Below are 17,081 nucleotides of genomic sequence, written 5' to 3'. Positions count from 1 at the left end.
CTATGTGTATCCAGCAAAGAGTCCGGAGCAGCTGCTGTGCTCCTGGCTTGGAGTGGGAGGAGGGTGAGCAGATACGGAGAGGAGTGAAGTCACAGTGTAGGCCTGGCCGAGCTTCAGCCTGCTCCCGGTACATGGACAGCAGTCGGCCGATGGCACAAGCAGGCCGCATAGCCGTGCAAGTTCCGGGAAAGGAAGAGCTGGGGCACCCAGGGCTGAGCCAGGGGAAGGGTTGTCCCTGAACGCATGTCTGGGTTCTCTCGCTCCCTCCCCCTGTTCCAGGTGAGAGAGGGCAGTGGAAAAGGCCTGGGCTTGCTGTCTGGTCTGCCCGGCACCTCTGGGGTTTCTAGAAGCCTCATGTGCAGTTCTCTAACCTAGGAGGAGACCTGGCTGGAAACCTGGGTGACGAAGGGCTTGGTGGGCAAGCTGGCAGCCAGGTGTGGCCCAGAGGAGACCAAGGGACAGCAGCTTCAAGGTACCCCTCTCCCACAGCCAGGTTCTTAGCAGTGCTCGAATTAAAGGCTAAGGAAGCCCCAAGTCCCAGAGGAAGCAGTATGGGAGGTTTTTTTAAAAAATTAATATATTTTTTATTTATTTCAGAGAGGGAGAGGGAGAGAGAGATAGAAACATCAGTGATGAGAGAGAATCATTGATCAGCTGCCTCCTGCACGCCCCTGCTAGTGCTCGAGTCGGCAACCCGGGCATGTGACCTCCTGGTTCATAGATCGACACTCAACCACTGAACCACACCTACTGGGCAAGAGAGTCTTTTAACAGTTACTTTAATGTATGTGTACCTTTCTGATTATAACATTTATGGTATTGATTATGGAAATTTTGCAATTTCTATTCAGAAAAGTATAAAAAAAGAAAACTAAAACCATTCTTAATTTCCCATACTTTTAGGTTAAATCATATGATTCTTATTTTGTCGACTGTCAGCAGTTTTTTATGGGTCAGCCAAATATGAACATTTAGGTATATTTCTTCAGTCTTTTTTTTTTTTTAATAAAGACTGCTTTAAAAAATGTGGGATTCTCAGCTTTCGGGGTAGGGGTATTATTTAAATTTTCATGTTTACTTTCTCATCCCAACCACCTCCAAAATCCAGTTATCCAGTTGAATGGAAACTACTAATAAGATGAGGAGACTCATTAAAATAAAATTCTATGTTAGATTTGAATTCCATACAATGAAAATCATAAACATGTAAGTCCTAAGTTGATCCTCTCATTTTAAACTAGAGGCCTGGTGCACGAAATCATGCACGGGTGTGGTCCCTCAGCCTGGCCGGCGATCAGGGCCGTCTAGCCCAGTCCGGGGGAAGGGACTGCGGGAGGTTGGCTGGCTGATCAGGGCTGCTGGCTGGGGGGAGGGACCGCGGGAGGTTGGCTGTGAGAGCGCACTGACCACCTAACTGGCCAGGGTGAGGGACCGTGGGAGGTTGGCCAGCCATGGGAGGTTGGCTGTGGGAGCGCACTGACCACCAGGGGGCGGTTCCTGCATTGAGCATCTTCCCCCTGGTGGTCAGTGCACTGAACGACCGGTCGTAATGGTCTCTTAGGCTTTTATATATATAGATGGTAAATGAGTTAACAGTAATTTTGAATTACAGAAACTTCTTAATTACTAAAATTCAAAATAATCCTTTCACTGCTAGCCTCCCTGTGTGAACGAACTCATTCCCCATAAACATTCACTGAACACTTACTGAACAGTCTTCTATATTTGGGGAATACAGACTGAAGCCCTGCTATAATGGACTCGCAGTTAGTAAGAGGAGAGGAGCTATAAACCATAAGTAAAGTGAGTAAGCATGTTATATCATTTATTTCAGGTAATAAACTGATGACCAGCTTGGGGTGCTAGAGGAGGGGTGGTTGTCAGTGAGGCCCTCACCAGGAGGGTGACATTTGAACAGAGACATAAAGGTGGGGCGAGCTAAGCAGATGTGTAGGGGAGGGACGGCCAGATTAAGGGAGCAGCCTTGGGTGTTTGAGGGACAGCAAGGAGGCTGAGACTGACCGGAGCATAGGAGAGAGGAGTAGGAGATGGGTTAGGGGTGTCTGGGACCTGGCCACGGAGGAATGTGGCTCCTGCGTGGAGTGAGGCGTAAGGCAACCTAACTTCCCTGTAAGGGGTCCCCCTTGGTGCTGTGTTGAGAGTGGACTCGGGTTCAGGGTGAAGCAGGGAGATGGTGAGAGGCTGTTCCCACCCTCCGGGTGAGAAGGAGATGCCTGTGGCCCAGAATGGGACAGTGGCAGTGCAGGCTGCCAGAGGAGGCTGGGTTCCGGGTGCCTCTTGTAAGCAGAGCTGACAGGTCTGCTGAAAGGGTTGGATGTAGAAGGGTAGAGAAATAGAGGAGACAGAGTCTTTTCTCTCCATGCTGATCAGTTGGAGAGAGGGAGATGGGGAGGCTGGGAGGAAGAGCAGGAGCTTGGTTTTGACAGTAAGTCCTAGGTGTTAGACAGCCACTTGGCTCTAGCTGTCAGCAAGCAGTGGGAGTCTGGAGGGCACAGAAGAGGACTGGGCTGCAAGTATTTATTTGAGACACTTTGACATATAGTTTTTATTTAAAGTGACAAGGCAAGGGACCAGGTGCCCTCCTGAGTCCAGAGGACAGGGCCGGCCTGAGGTCAGAACGCCAGGAGCTTGCCGGAGGAGGGAGAGCGGCCCCTGGCCAAAGACTGCAGGCTGAGCACGAGACCCTCACCACTGCAGGCATTGCTGACTTTGGGAAGGGCAGACAAATGAGAAAAGGCAGACACAGCCCAGAGTCCCACGGCCGGGTCAGCAGAGGGTGACGGACTAGCCCTTTGTGTGGGGCCGCAACCAGCCGGCCACAGTCAGCGCCAGTGCGCCAGGCTCTTTAGCATGCAGAGCAGGGGTGAGTGGGCAGTGCCCCAGGCCAGCATATCTACAAGGTACTCATCTTGATGGTGCTGCCACTAGAGGGTGCCACACACACCAGTGGGTTCCACAGACAGGAGCTTCAGAAAGCAGGCAGGGAGGCAAAGAGTGGCCCCAATCCAGCACAAGAAATCCATGCATTTCACTCACAGGAGGATATTTCTGTCTTTTAGAGGAACCACCAGCCTTTCCCAGTGAAGCCTCGTGCAACCCTTGATCATGGGTTGATTGGAGGTTTCAGTGGGGGGACATTTTCTCCGATTATTGATGCTGAATCTGCTGGTTTCTGATTCCTAGGGTATAAGCAGGTGCTGCTAACTGGGCAGCATTCAGAGACTCACCCCATTCCTGGGCTCCTTGTGCCGCAATGCCTTGCTCACCCTAGACTCTTACCAGTTCCCCTTAATTTTGTGTTTCTCCTTAATATTTTTTAAAACATATTTTTATCTATTTCAGAGAGGAAGAGAGAGGGAGAGAGGGATAGAAACACCAATGATAAGAGAGAATCATTGATCGGCTGGGGATGGAGCCCGCAACCTGGGTATGTGCCCTGACCAGGAATTGAACTGTGAGCTCATGGTTCATAGGTCAACGCTCAACCACTGAGCCCCACCAGCCAGGCTCTCCTTAATATTTTTGTCAAAAAAAATATAGATAGAAAAAAATATATAGAAGTGAAACATGCCCATCAAATAGAATATGGAAGTGAATAGAGTGATACTAGCCCCCCCAACTTCAAAAGCCCCCAAAGATGACCACTGTTACCTTTTCCAGACAGTTCAAGGCCCTCTCCACCCTCCACCCCCATTTCCATGCAGGCAGATGGCACCATGCATTCAGTCCTATCACCTGCTTTTCCACTAAGGGCCTGTCTCGGGTTTCGTCCCACATTTCGTCCCTCAGGCCCTGCTGCCTCTCCCCAGCAGCAGTAGCCCCTGTCCCGCACTCCTGCTCTGTTGCAATTGATTCAGATGGTCTCTGGTTTGAGGCTGTGAAAAAGAATGTTTTGATGACCCCTTTGCTTTTGTGTCTTTCTGCTTTAGTGAAGATTACATCCATAGGGTAAGTTCCTACAAGTGGAATTTCTGAGGCCAAGGTTAGGGACCCTTGGTTTTGAGACCTGCTGCCAAATCGGCCTCCTGAAATGTGTCTGTTTTCCTGCACACCAACCAGAGCCCTGTGAGGGCCTGCCTGTCTCCCGCAGCACTGGGCATCAGGAAGGTGATAGAAGCTGCCTGCTTGCACTCTGGTTTCCTGTCGGAGGACCTGGTCGAAGCTGGCTGCGCCGGCCCGCAGCACTGTTTCTAGAGGGCTGTCCTGCAGGGCAGCCTCTGGCAGGTGGGGAGGCCAGGTTCAAGGGCCCTGGCAGATCACTCGCTCTCGTTGGCTCATCGCTAGAAGACAGGGGAATCTTCAGTCGAGTCTAGCCATGGTCTGTCTAGCAAGGTCCTGAAAGTGTTTTGACCACAACCCCAAGCTGGAGATCGGTACCGTACTACCAGCACTGTGTGCGAGGATGTTTCACAGGACAGTCCTCCCCCTTCACACGGGTGCGCTCAGGCACTTTCCGTTTGCTTTTCCAAATGCTGGCTGTGAGGACTGGCATCTCTGTTCTCCCTAAGAGGCCCCCAGGAGCTCTGAAGGGCGCATGCTGGGCCTGGTGGGTTTGCTGTGGCCTAAGGATCTGGAGAACCTGGTCTGCAGGGACGTCCTGAGAGTGAGGCCCTAAGACTGGATTGTGAAGGGGAATCTGTGAGAAATCTGACTTGACCTTCACAGCTCTCCCAGGGCTTTCTCCCTGAGGCTGCTGCAAATCTGTGTCCCCCTGTGTGGGGCACACCTTGTTCACCCCGGAGTGTGGGCCAGGCCCCTCTGGGGGGTCTCCTGTTGTCACACACTGGGTTCTGGGGCACAAGAGCAGGGGCGGGGAGCCAGGAGGGCACCCAGGCACCCACAAAGCTTCTGTGGAAGGTTTCCCCCCAACCCCTTTCTATCTTTCTCTTGCTTTAGGTCGAAAGGGTGGCCTTTCTCTAATTACAGTGCCTGCCTGGCCTAATTATACCGGGCTAATTTGTTAATGGTTTGGGGAATGCAGAGCCTTTGCCTTGGACAGTGTTGGCCCCAGGGTACTTGCAGGGGGGGTGGGGGTGCGGGGGCTCTGCCAAGGAGCTGGGGGAGGTATTGTGAATGGCCCTTGAAGCCAGGGAAGGTGGGCGTCCTCTGAGCCCGTGTCCAGCTGGCACTTGCCTGCCTATGACATATGGCTTCTCTGTCCACAAGTTGTCAGTGTGGGTCTTCCCCTCCCCAGGAGGGCCTTGCCCTTTTCATTCCATTTAAGCCAATGGTCCGTAATGCCTTGACAGTAAAAAATACTTCTGGTTTTCCTTTTCATAAAAGCAGTATCTGTTTGCAATAGAAACTCCAGGAAATATAGAAAAGGGGAAAAAACTACCCCTGACCCCACCCCAATGACTCAGGTGTGTTAACATTTTGGTGGAGGAGTCTCATGATTGGTCCCTTTGCTCTTGTCTGACTCATTGCGTTGTCCCCCAGGGAAGTCCCACCTGGCCATCGTGCAGAAGGTGAACAACGAGGGGGAAGGTGACCCCTTCTACGAGGTCCTGGGCCTGGTCACCCTGGAGGACGTCATCGAGGAGATCATCAAGTCCGAGATCCTGGACGAGTCCGATATGTACAGTGAGTGCACCCCCCACAGGCCCAGAGTCCCTTTCCCGCTCAGGCCTGACGTCTGCTGGCCTGGGTGGGAAGGCCACCATGCAGGGACACAGAGTCCGATATGTACAGTGAGTCCACCCCCCACAGACCCAGAGTCCCTTTCCCGCTCAGGCCTGACGTCTGCTGGCCTGGGTGGGAAGGCCACCGTGCAGGGACACAGGCCCACACGACCTGGGAGCATATTGCTTGGAGCAGGGACCGGAGGCTGCTTGGTTCCTCTTGGCTTCTGTGGCTCAGCATCAGCCCGGGGACTTGCCCTGGCCCAGGCACTGCAGGTTCTGTGTGGAGGGAGGGACGGCCGAGCCGGCAGCTGGTGGACAGGTTCTAGTCTGTTCCCGAGTCCACTGTGGAGACAGCATGCTCAGCTCCAGTTCATTCTCTTGCAGCTGACAACCGAAGCCGGAAACGGGTAGCTGAGAAGAACAAACGGGACTTCTCAGCCTTCAAGGATACTGACAATGAACTCAAGGTGAAAATTTCACCTCAGCTACTCCTGGCTGCTCACCGCTTTCTGTCCACGGGTAAGAGCGAGAGGATGGCCTTCATTGTTGGTGGGACAGTCACAGAGGGAGAAGGACTGGGCCTCTAGCTACTCCCCTCCTGGGATGAGGCTACACAGATGCAAGGTGCAGGGAAACCCAGCTGCCTCTGGAAGGGGCGAGGCAGCTCCCACCTGGACATGCCCTGTGATTTGCTTCCCCTTTCTAGACTTCTAGAAAGTATCAAGTTAGTTTTGAAAATAAGCCTCAGGAGAACCTGAGCTAGGCCCATCGAGGCTTGTGGAGTGGGAGGGAGAAGGAGGCTCTTGCATGTGCTGTGGGCCTGCCCAGGTACAGCGCATGGCCCTTGCTGGCTCATCCCCTCTGAGGAGCCTGCATCTAGCTCTGTCCTTGTCTCTCCCGCCTCCCCTCTGCCTCATGTACCGGACTTGACCTGTAAATCAATGTCATAGCTCTTCTCACCCCTGATTCACAGCTCCCTTGGGGGCCTGGGCGATGGATTAGAAAGACACCTGCCTACTCCCTCCCCCTATCCCAGTCAGACTTCAGTAATTCCTTCTCCTTTATTTTTTCTGCCAGGGTATGGATGATATCGATGATGATAACAATCATCAAGCACTTTCCTTATGCCAAGGATGTGTCTAAGTGCTTTACATGTATTATTCTGTTTAACCTCACAACCACTCTGAAGTTTTTAACCCCCATTTCACAGATGAGCAAACTGATATACAGGTTAAGTAATTGCCCAAGATCATGGCCGGGTAGTGCAGGAGCTACCATTCAAGGCCAATAGACTCCCGTCTGACCAGTGTGGACCCCAGGGCTCTCCCTTTTCTCAGAACCGAAGGGAAGAGCCTGGCAGTGAGGGAGCTGTCCCTGTGCTGCAGCGACGGGTCTCATGTGCAGTCTCCCTCTCCCCTGCAGAAGTCCCCCAGTTCAGCCCTGCTCTGATATCAGAGAAGATCCTGCTTCGGCTGCTCAAGTACCCGGACGTCATTCAGGAACTCAAGTTTGATGAGCACAACAAATACTATGTGCACCACTATCTGTACACCCGGAACAAGCCGGCCGACTACTTCATCCTCATCCTGCAGGTGAGCCTGCCCACACCTGCTTGCCTCACTGCGAAATGTGGGATGCAGGGCTTTCCTGCCCCGAGACTGTGTGCCTGCTCCGGGCCTCGGCTCCCCATCGCCCATCCTCTTCCGAGCAGCTCACGGTGCCATCACCCCTCATGTCTCCCTCTTGCCTCATCTTTTTGTTGTTGTTTTTTGCTTTTCACTCTATAACCCTAACCCTGTGTTCTTTCAGGGGAAGGTGGAGGTGGAGGCTGGGAAGGAGAACATGAAGTTTGAGACGGGTGCCTTCTCCTACTACGGGACCATGGCGCTGTCCTCGTTAACCACTGGTGAGTGGCTGGGCTGCGCTGGCTGCACTCCAGCGGCCTGGGGTGAGGGCGGCAGTGAGTGGCCCCAGCTCCTTGGCATTGAGATGGCTCATAACTTGAGTGTTTCGAGGAGAGGGAGCCCTGTGAGGTCTGGGCCTAGAGGAGGTGGCCTGGAAGAGCAATGATTCAGAGGATGGAGTGGGGTGGGTGGGATTCTGAGCAAAAGCCTGGAGGGAGCCGAGAGTGTGTCCTGAGATGGTGGGGAGGCCTGCCTGCCAGAGGGGAGGAAGACTGGGAGTAAGGATGAGTCGGGGAGCCCCAGAAAGTCGATGGTGTATGGCTGTGATAGGAAGCAGGAAGCTGTCGATGGCCTTTGAGAATAGAATGGGCCAGTGGGCCCACGGGCCATGGTGACCCTTACGAGCCATCACGGCAGGCGGGGAGTTGAGAGAGTGGGCATGTGGAGGGAGGCTGTGGGTCTCGCCTATGAAGCCTGGGAGAGGGCAACCAAGGGATTGGGTGAAGCGTCCAAAGTGCCTGAAGTTGGGAGCCAGGCCAGGGCAGGTTACAGGCAGGTTTGGTTTCTCATGGCTTAGCCACTGCCTCTTGGTTAAGGGTTGGTTGTGATGGAATAAAGGGACTTGGGGCAAAGAGGGTACTGGGCCACCTCCAAGAGAGGTTATGGCAAGACCAAGGAAGGACCTCTCTGGCCACCCCAGTGCCCTCTGCTTCCCCAGTCCTGGGTAGCTCAGGTGCCCCTTGCCAAAGGGGCCAGCACAGCTCCTCACTCATCGTGGGACACACACCCCAACCACGAGAGGGGCCTGGGTGGCTGTGGGCTGGAGAGTGGAAGTCCACTTTGGTGCTGGGGGACAGGCCACAGATGAGGCAGGTGCTGTAGCTTCTGGGAGCCTCGGCTGTGCCTGTTGTTTTCCTTTGACAAAGAGGACCCCGTGTGGGGGGCCAGGGCATCCATGCCTATGGACACAGCTCTGCCCCTGCCAGCACGAGCCGGCCTGTGAGGGAGGGGAGGGGACCCGGGTTTTGGACTGGCGGCCCTGGGAGGACTGCTCAGCGTCCAGCCTGGGGAAACCTTGTTCAGAAGGATGCTCAGTCATGGGACATTTCCTCCAGGCGCTCTCTGCCCCTAGTGCCTCAGGGGCCTGGGTCATGGTCCTGCGCTCTGTCCCTTGACCTGGAGGCTCTCAGTTCCCACTGGAGTGGCCGGAAGGGAAAGGGATGTCTTCTGGGCTCTGCATTCACTGTGGGAGCTCTGGGCGCCTCTGCCAGCACCTGCCCTTCTCTGAGCAGGGCTCGTGAGTCAAAGCCGTGTCTCCTTTCCCACTGAGCCCCTCACTGCCCAAGGAAGCCTGGACAGCAGGTCTGCTTCTCCAGCCCGTTCCTGTGGCTCCATGTCCTGCCTCCTCACCCAGCACTGACCTTTTCCTCTTTTGCTCCAGTGCCTTCATCCCAGGTCGGGTGTCCGCCTGGCAAGCAGAACTCCCTGCTCTCCTGGCTCTCAGGTAACATGGCATGGCGGAGAATATTGCACTGCCACCTGTCGCCTGAGCCCACACACCACGGCTGCATTAACCTGTCCCAGTAGGCACTGGGGCTCCCCACCTGTTCACACTTGAGAGCCAGCTTGGCCTAGAGCTCAGTTACTGGATGGCTTTGCCCTGGTCCTGGAAGAGGTTCCTGAAGGTTCTTCAGTCTTTGAGGAGGTGTGTGTGTGCACGCACGCACGCACGCACGCACGCACGTGCTGGCCAGACTGATTCCTACTCACTGGCAGCATCCCTGTCCCCCATGATCCAAGGCAGCAGATGGTGGCGGGAGGTGCTGGCCTTGTCACCAGAGCCCTGGCCTGGCCCGGTGAGCCCTGAGGAAGTTAAGAGTCCAGGCTCAGTGCGTAACCTAGAGCAGCTCCTGAGCCTCCACAGGCCAGAAAGCCTAGCACTGCAGGCAGCTGTTTCCCACTTTATATTCCTGCATCTGGTTTTTTCTTCTAAACTGCTCCAAAGCACACTTTACTATTGATCCTCTTCTAAAAAAATGTTAAAGGTGACTGAGAAGTCACTGGTCCCTTTCAGACACAACAAACTTTTGGCTGTGATGGGAGGCAGGAAGTCGGTAATGGCTCTGAGCAGGGGGTGTCTGATGAGAGCAGATGGGCCATTTGGCCTTCACTGACCAGCCTCCCTCTGCCTCTTCTGCACTTTCTTGTTTCACATATGGCCAGGAGATTGTGCATACAGGGTTTGAATCCTGATGTTTTTATGTAATATGGGAGCAGAGATGCTTTTCCATAAGCTTTCTTGTTAGAGCTACACAGAGTTCACCAGGCAGATGTGCCTTCATTTGTTATTCCCTTTATGCATATTCATGGGGGTCTATATGCTAAATAATACCATGACGTAAACCTCTATGAAAAATGTCATCTGTGTTTGAGATTATATCCTTAGAATATTCTTTTAGAAGTAGAATTACCAAATTAAAAAATTCCATTTTTGTTACACATATTGCTTTGTTTTAATCATAAAAGTAACATAGCTCATAGGGGAAAAAATAAAATTAATAAGCATTATAATTTCATTATTCAGAAACAGATGCTTCATATTTTGTTGTACTTTTCTTTAGGACCTCTTTTTTTTTTTTTTTTTTTTTAGTGGGTGTGGAAATCTGGAAGATAGATACTGTGGTAGTTCATAAGTCTCTATAGTGTTTATTTTTTTAAATATATTTTATTGATTTTTTACAGAGAGGAAGGGAGAGGGATAGAGAGTTAGAAACATTGATGAGAGAGAAACATCGATCAGCTGCCTCCTGCACACCTCCTACTGGGGATGTGCCCACAACCAAGGTACATGCCCTTGACCAGAATCGAACCTGGGACCCTTCAGTCCACAGGCCGACGCTCTATCCACTGAGCCAAACCAGTTAGGGCTGGACCTCTATTTTTAATAGGCCATGTCACCAATCTGTGTTGGTTTTAAATTAATTTCCTGTTCTGGCATGTTAATAAGCATTAATTAAAAGCAAATAATTAATTAATGTTAAGTGTTTTTGTGTGTGTGTTTTTTGGGTTTTCTTTAGTTTTTGTAAGAGTTTATTTGAACTAAACTGATAACAGTTGCCAGGAAGCAAGATCTCAAATGCTCCCATTAATGTGAAAGGTTGCTCTCCCCAGTATTTGTTTTCTTCTAGAACTTAATCCGAGGTGTTACTTAGTTTAGAATAAGTGATACATGCACATGATCCTCTAATGGGGGGTGGGGAATGTCCTGCCCTTGGGCCATCGACGTCCTGTGAGACCATTTGGTCTGGCCCTGCCCAGGCATTAGGGGGGAGTTAATTAAGTATTTAGGCTAATAGAGCAGGCTAATTTTTAAGTTGGTAATTTTATATGGCCCTTGAATGATGTTATAAATATTCAAATGGCCCTTGGCAGAAAAAGTTTCCCCCTCCCTGCTCTAACGGTTGTACACTACCCAATTGTAGAATATCCAGACTATATTTTCCTTGTTTTCTGACTGAAGCTCAACGATGGTGCATTACTGATGCAGCCTCCCTTGCTCAAAGCTCCATTGGTCATTCAGTCACCCGATGTTTGCTCTCTTCACTGAGCTATTTGTTAGAACGGCTAACTCAGTAGTTAGGTAGTAACTTAGTCCTTAACTAAGCATATCAGCTTAGTCTATTTCCTGTTTGAAACAAGCCAGCATGCCTTCACAATGAACTTCTTTGTGGATTTCATTGCCTTATAAATATTTTTAAAAATAAGAGCACAATAATGTGTGCAGTTTCCTTTTCAAAATAAGGAGTGTGTTCCTCATTTGAGGTTGAGTCATCCCGCTCCCCTGGTTAGTCAACGGAATGAGGCCTGTGCTGCCTGGTGGCGGGAAGAGGCACCGCCAACACTGCCCAGGCTTTGCCTCCCGGGAGGGGGACTGGCACTAGCTGGGATGGGAAGCCTGGCGATCTGGGGCCTCTAGTTCCTGGGGAAGGAACGTGCTGCCCCTGCCCCCGGTCAGGCTGGGGCTCAGCAGACAGTGGGTAGGACTGTCCACACAGAACAGGTCATGTGCAGAACAAATATTTGACGTCTCAAGAGCATTTTTAGTTATGAGCAGGGTGTCATGTTGAGGGTGTGTGTATGAGAGAGATGAGAGTGCAGATTGTGTAATTTTTCTTTTAATATAATTTAAAGGTATGCGGTTTGTGTCCATTGACATGAGCTGTTACTGAGATGAGAGCGGCCGCCACACGAGGGTAACCATCGTGCTGCCCTGGACTGATCAGTTGTTAGGGTTTTGTAGCCATAAACTTTTGAGTCTTTGGTTTTTGTTTTCTGTTTTGTTAGACTTTTTAATAGTTATTGCACAACACTGCTAAACAAACTAACTCGTTTGCTTTGATGAGGTTAAAGCTTCTGACTGTCCTTACGAAGTGTTTCCATTCCCAGTGGGGGTAGCATCCCCTGGCATCCATGGGACAGGCCTAGCCAGGAGGGCACCACAGTCCAGGGTGGTGCCTGTCGGGGCCTGACAGCCTCTTTCTCCCCACAGACCGCTCCCCATCGCACCCCACCTGCCTGAGCCGCTCAGCCTCCCTCAGTTGCCCGGACCGCACAGACCTCTCCAGCCCAGCCCCCTTGGCAGGCAGCAGCAACCAGCTTGGCAGCTCTGTCCTGGGCCAGTACATCTCTGACTTCAGTGTCCGGGCGCTCATGGACCTGCAGTATATCAAGGTGAGTGCTCCCCTAGCCTCGGTCTGGCGTTTGGATCACTGCCTCAGGAATCAGCAACTCTTTCTTTCCCCCGCCACCCGGAACACAGGGCCCACGTGAGAGTCCTTCTTGCTCCTGCTGCTAACTCTTGTGACAGGTTTCCGGAGACTCCCCCTGGTCACATCCTCGCACCTGGACTTGCAGCCTCCATCCTGCCGGCTCTGCTTCCCCGGGTCACTGGTGCGATGGGCCTCCCAGCTCCCGCTCTTACTGACTCATTGCTCCTCTTGCAGATCACCCGCCAACAGTACCAGAATGGGCTGCTGGCCTCACGGATGGAGACCAGCCCTCAGTTTCCCCTGGACGGGTGCACCATCTGCACGGAGAACCTGGCGGAGAAGCCTGAGCTGCCTGTGGTGGACGAGACCACAACTCTGCTCAACGAGCGCAACGCCACGCTGCACAGAGCTTCCCCCGAGAGCGCCATCTGACAGGAGGGCCCGGGGCCCCCCGCCCGCTCCGCGGGGGCCGCTCCAGTGGGCCCACCTGAAGAGAAGGAGCCTGTCAGGACAGACGGGGTGCCGATGGCCTACCTTCCTGAGCAGCCAGGTGGCCCCCAGCCTGTGGGGAAGCTGGCCTCTGACAGGGACCTGTGAGCAGCTCGGAAGTAGCGGCTGCCTAGCCCTGGACTGTGGGTGGCGAGTAACCACCACAAGGCGGATTTTGTACTGGAGAGTTTCTAAACTAGGCTTATTGCTCCTCTTTTGAAATATCATTTGGGGAAGGGAATGGGGAAGGGAAGACAGGGTTAAGGATTTTATTTAAAAAAAAATTTTTTCCCCCACAAAAACTTTGGAAGGGGTTTCTCACCCCGGGAAGCAATAGCCATAATCTGCTCCCAGCCACAACCTGGCTATGTCCCGACTCAGGGAGCCGACTCTTCCTGCTCCTTGTCCTCCAGAGACGGGTCCCAGCAGCTGCGGGAGGAAGATTTTCTCTTGGGAGGAAGACAGTGCTTCCCAGGAAGCAAAGAACCAAATAGCATTGAGAACAACTGCCTGGACATGTGCACTGAGGCTTGTCTGACGTCGCCGAGGCCAAGGATTCTGGGGAGCTGTGATCAGGGGCTATACTTCCAGCTACAGAGGAGTAGCCCTGCTCCTGTCACTCGCTGGATCCAGGAATTTCTGAAACTCTGCTGATGGGCTCTCCTGGTGGGGGCCACTGGGACTCTCAACCCTGGCCCCATTGTTTTGCCTCATCGACCCCTTTGGACAGCTGTTCCCTTGTAATGGGCTGACTTGACGCGTTAGGCAGTGTCTCCCACCTTTCGGATTGCTCCCCCTGCTCCCCAGGCTGCCCTCTCTTTACCAAAGGCTTTCCCGTGGGTTGGGACAGCATCTACATTAGAGGTGACTTGTCTGCAATACTCCTCTTGGTTCTAGGAGGGAATCTAGTCACAAGTATTTGCATTGTTAGCAAGTAATACCATCCCCTTCCCACCCCTCAACCAAAGTCCAGTCTGACCCTTGAACTCTGCTTTCCAGGCTCCCTACTTCCAATCGAAACCCCGAGGTCTCTTGGGGATTGAGAACAGAGGATGTGGAGGAAGCAACCTGAGCAGGTTCTCCATGCCCTCTCTCCGTGGCTGAGGCTTACCTGCCTATTTACACACTTTCATAGCCCGGGAAAGGTTTCAGCCTCCAGGGCACACATGGTGGTCACGTTTCCCCCGGTCCGTAATCCTGGTGCGGGACGTCATCTTGTCCTGTGCTGAAGCTGGTGGCACAGAGCTCCACGCCCACAGGAAGTCCTGCCCCAGCACCTTTCCCTGGGGCTGAGCCAGGCCCTGCTGCACAGCTCCAGGCTTCCCACTGCTGGGGAGGCTGCGGGACCAAGGTCCGTGTTGGCCCTTTTGTCGGGTGGAACAGTTGCCCAAGATCAGGTGGGGGAGACTCTGCAGGCCTCCCCCTGAGTGTTGTCTATTCGCTCCTTTCCTAAAGGGCTCTGCTCTTCAGGTGCCTGGAGGGCCCTAAGTCTTGAGACCAGGAAATGTCTTGCACCAAGTATACCTACCCCTGACCAGTCATAGAATCTATTCCTAAAAGTTTGGAGAGAAGGTGGTGATACCCATGGGTTCTCAGCCAGAAGGAAAAAAAGACACTGGACCTTTTTGTTCCCTGTGGGGAAACCCATTAGTTTTCTACACGCACAGCTTGCTTTCTGAGTCCACATGGAAGCTTGCAAAGCTGTGTTTTTGAGACCTGAGTGCCAGGCAGGGCCAAGCACATTGGCCTGAACCAAGTGAGTGTGTGTGAAGTAAAAGCGGGTACGCACACTTCCACGCTACCTCTTTGCACACACGGTTACTACCAACAGTTGTTCCCTCCTCCCCCGTTCTTCCCTTCCCTTCCCCATTTATAATCACTTCTTGCAAAGGGTCGTAATTATTTCCAAATATTACTGGTCCGATGACTTCCTCCTCCCAGTGCAATTTTTCACTTCCTATTCCAACTTCCGGTTCCTGGGCTGAGCTCTACCCTGGAATTGGCCCATCCCTACCTGTCTTCCTGTGTGAGGGATGGCCTCCAAATGGGTAGGCAAGTCACAGCCACCATAGCAAGTAACATATTTATTTTGCATAAGATTTTAATTTGTATATATTTGTGATTTATTTTGGCATTGTTATGAGTTTGACTCTCGGGGAGTTTTGTTGTTATGACTCTTGTGTCTTTTGTCACAAAACAATGATAATATTTGCTAAACAATATATGGAATTTATTTTTGATTGGTAATAAAAAAATGAAATATGAAATCTTGGTGCATCTAAATTTCCCTATTTAAGTCCAGTCAGTATTCGGTACCTGTCATAGAAATAGAAGTGATTGTGATTGGCTGTCACTATGTGAGGGCAAGAGACAAGTATTCTGGGATTGTTTCACAGTGAAAAAGCAGCAGCAATGTAATTTTAAATATATCCTATATAATAAAAGGCTAATGCAAATCAACCGAACAGCAGAACGACTGGTCGCTATGACGCGCACTGACCACCAGGGGGCAGACGCTCAACGCAGGAGCTGCCCTCTGGTGGTCAGTGCGCTCCCAAGGGGGAGTGCTGCTCAGCCAGAAGCTGGGCTCAAGGCTGGCAAGCGCAGTGGTGGTGGCAGGAGCCTCTCCCGCCTCCGCAGCAGTGCTAAGGATGTCCGACTAAGCCGTCTGTCGGACATCCCCCAAGGGCTCCTGGACTGCGAGAGGGTGCAGGCCGGGCTGAGGGAACCCCCCACCCCAGTGCACACATTTCGTGCACCAGGCCTCTAGTATGTAATAAAGGCTGTCCTCACAGGAGCTGCTAGACATACCTGGCAAATGTGCTCAGTTGCCACAATTAGGAATCCTGTAAGACGAACACCACAGGCTCTTCTGTGTACAGGTCCTGAAGGGGCAGTTGGAAAGGGCAGATTGCCTCTTTCCCCTGGGGGCTGACGGAGAAAGGAGCTTGATCCAAACAGGATCACGTTGTTTTATAATGTGCAGTTGCCTCTTGGTCTCCAAGTGGGAGTGCTCATCGTCTCAGGAGCCCACCCAAGAGTGACCTCACTACACCCACCCTTGCAGTGCCCAAAGGTGCCTTGGCCACAGCATGGGATTGTGCTGAGGCCAGGGGCTCAAGCCAGACAGGCTTAACAACGTTGCCAAATTGGGGGGATGTTTAAAAAAAGGGAGGTACTTGGGTAGGTAGAAAGGACATTCCAGATAAGAGAAGAAACAAATGCAAAAAGCTGTGTATAGGTGGGAAGAGTAACTATCATTCATCCGTCTGTTCCACATGTTAAAGCCCCTGCTGCCAGGTGCCACCAACCCCTCAGCGAGTTAATGAGGAAGACCCTCTCAGGGAGAAAGTCACACAAGGACCTTGGATTTGCTGTCTCCTCTGCCTGGAACACTCTGCCCCCAGGGGCTCACCTCCTTGTTTGGTTTAGACCTGCTCAAATGTCTTCTCGGAGAAGCCTTCCTGGATCACCCCACATAAAAACAGCATGGTCCTAATCCTTGTCTCCTCGTTTTGTTTTGCTCCATGGCACTTACTGCAGGATATTAAAATACAATTTGTGCATCCCAGCTGGTTTGGTTCAGTGGATAGAGCGTCAGCCTGTGGACCAAAGGGTCCCGGGTTCAATTCCAGTCAGGGGCACATGCCCGGCTCGATCCCCAGTGGGGGGCATGCAGGAGGCAGCCGGTCAGTGATTCTCTCTCATCATTGATGTTTCTATCTCTCTTTCCCTCTCCCTTCCTCTCTGAAATCAATAAAAACATGTATTTTTAAAAAATATGATTTGCCCTAGCCAGCTTGGCTCAGTGGATAGAGCGTCAGCCTGCAGACCGAAGGGTCCCAGGTTCGATTCCGGCCAAGGGCACATGCCTGGGTTGCGGGCTTGATCCCCAGTAGGGGGCGTGCAGGAGGCAGCCAATCGATGATTCTCTCTCATCATTGATGTTTCTCTCTCTCCCCTCTCCCTCTCTGAAACCAATAAAGAAATATATATTTAAAAAAATATGATTTGTGCATTTCCTATTGTCCCTATACTAGAACCTAAGCTCCAGGAGAGCAGGGACTTTCTTATTTCCACACTAGAGGCCCGGTGCATGAAATTGTGCACAGGTGGGGTCCCTTGGGGTGGCCTGCGGGGGATCAGGCCAAAACCAGCAGTCCAATGCCGCCTGCCGCTCCTGCTCATCCGGGCCCTGCTGCACCAGCCGATGGGGAGAGCCCTGTGTCTGGCACTCGCTCAAGGGGGTTGGGGGTGGGGCCAGGATGCATTTG

At 52.3% G+C, this 17,081-nt stretch overlaps 1 protein-coding gene across 1 annotated transcript in view; it reads left to right on the top strand.

Moving 5' to 3' along the window:
* CNNM4 (cyclin and CBS domain divalent metal cation transport mediator 4) overlaps nt 1-15,267 on the top strand; it is a 42,836-nt gene extending 27,569 nt beyond the window's left edge. Inside the window, exons 2-8 of the mRNA XM_006102799.3 lie at nt 5,461-5,604; nt 6,030-6,164; nt 7,068-7,237; nt 7,455-7,551; nt 8,991-9,053; nt 12,099-12,280; nt 12,553-15,267. Of these exons, the coding sequence (XP_006102861.1) occupies nt 5,461-5,604; nt 6,030-6,164; nt 7,068-7,237; nt 7,455-7,551; nt 8,991-9,053; nt 12,099-12,280; nt 12,553-12,750 (989 nt within the window). The 3' untranslated portion in view covers nt 12,751-15,267. The remainder of the gene's footprint in view (nt 1-5,460; nt 5,605-6,029; nt 6,165-7,067; nt 7,238-7,454; nt 7,552-8,990; nt 9,054-12,098; nt 12,281-12,552) is intronic.
* Nucleotides 15,268-17,081: the final 1,814 nt, after the last annotated feature.

This window comes from Myotis lucifugus, unplaced genomic scaffold (assembly GCF_000147115.1).
Source record: "Myotis lucifugus unplaced genomic scaffold, Myoluc2.0 scaffold_430, whole genome shotgun sequence".
In the NCBI taxonomy this organism is placed as follows: Eukaryota; Metazoa; Chordata; class Mammalia; order Chiroptera; family Vespertilionidae; genus Myotis; species Myotis lucifugus.
The sequence above is the reverse complement of the archived record's forward strand: the minus strand, read 5'-3'. Positions and strand labels throughout refer to the sequence as shown.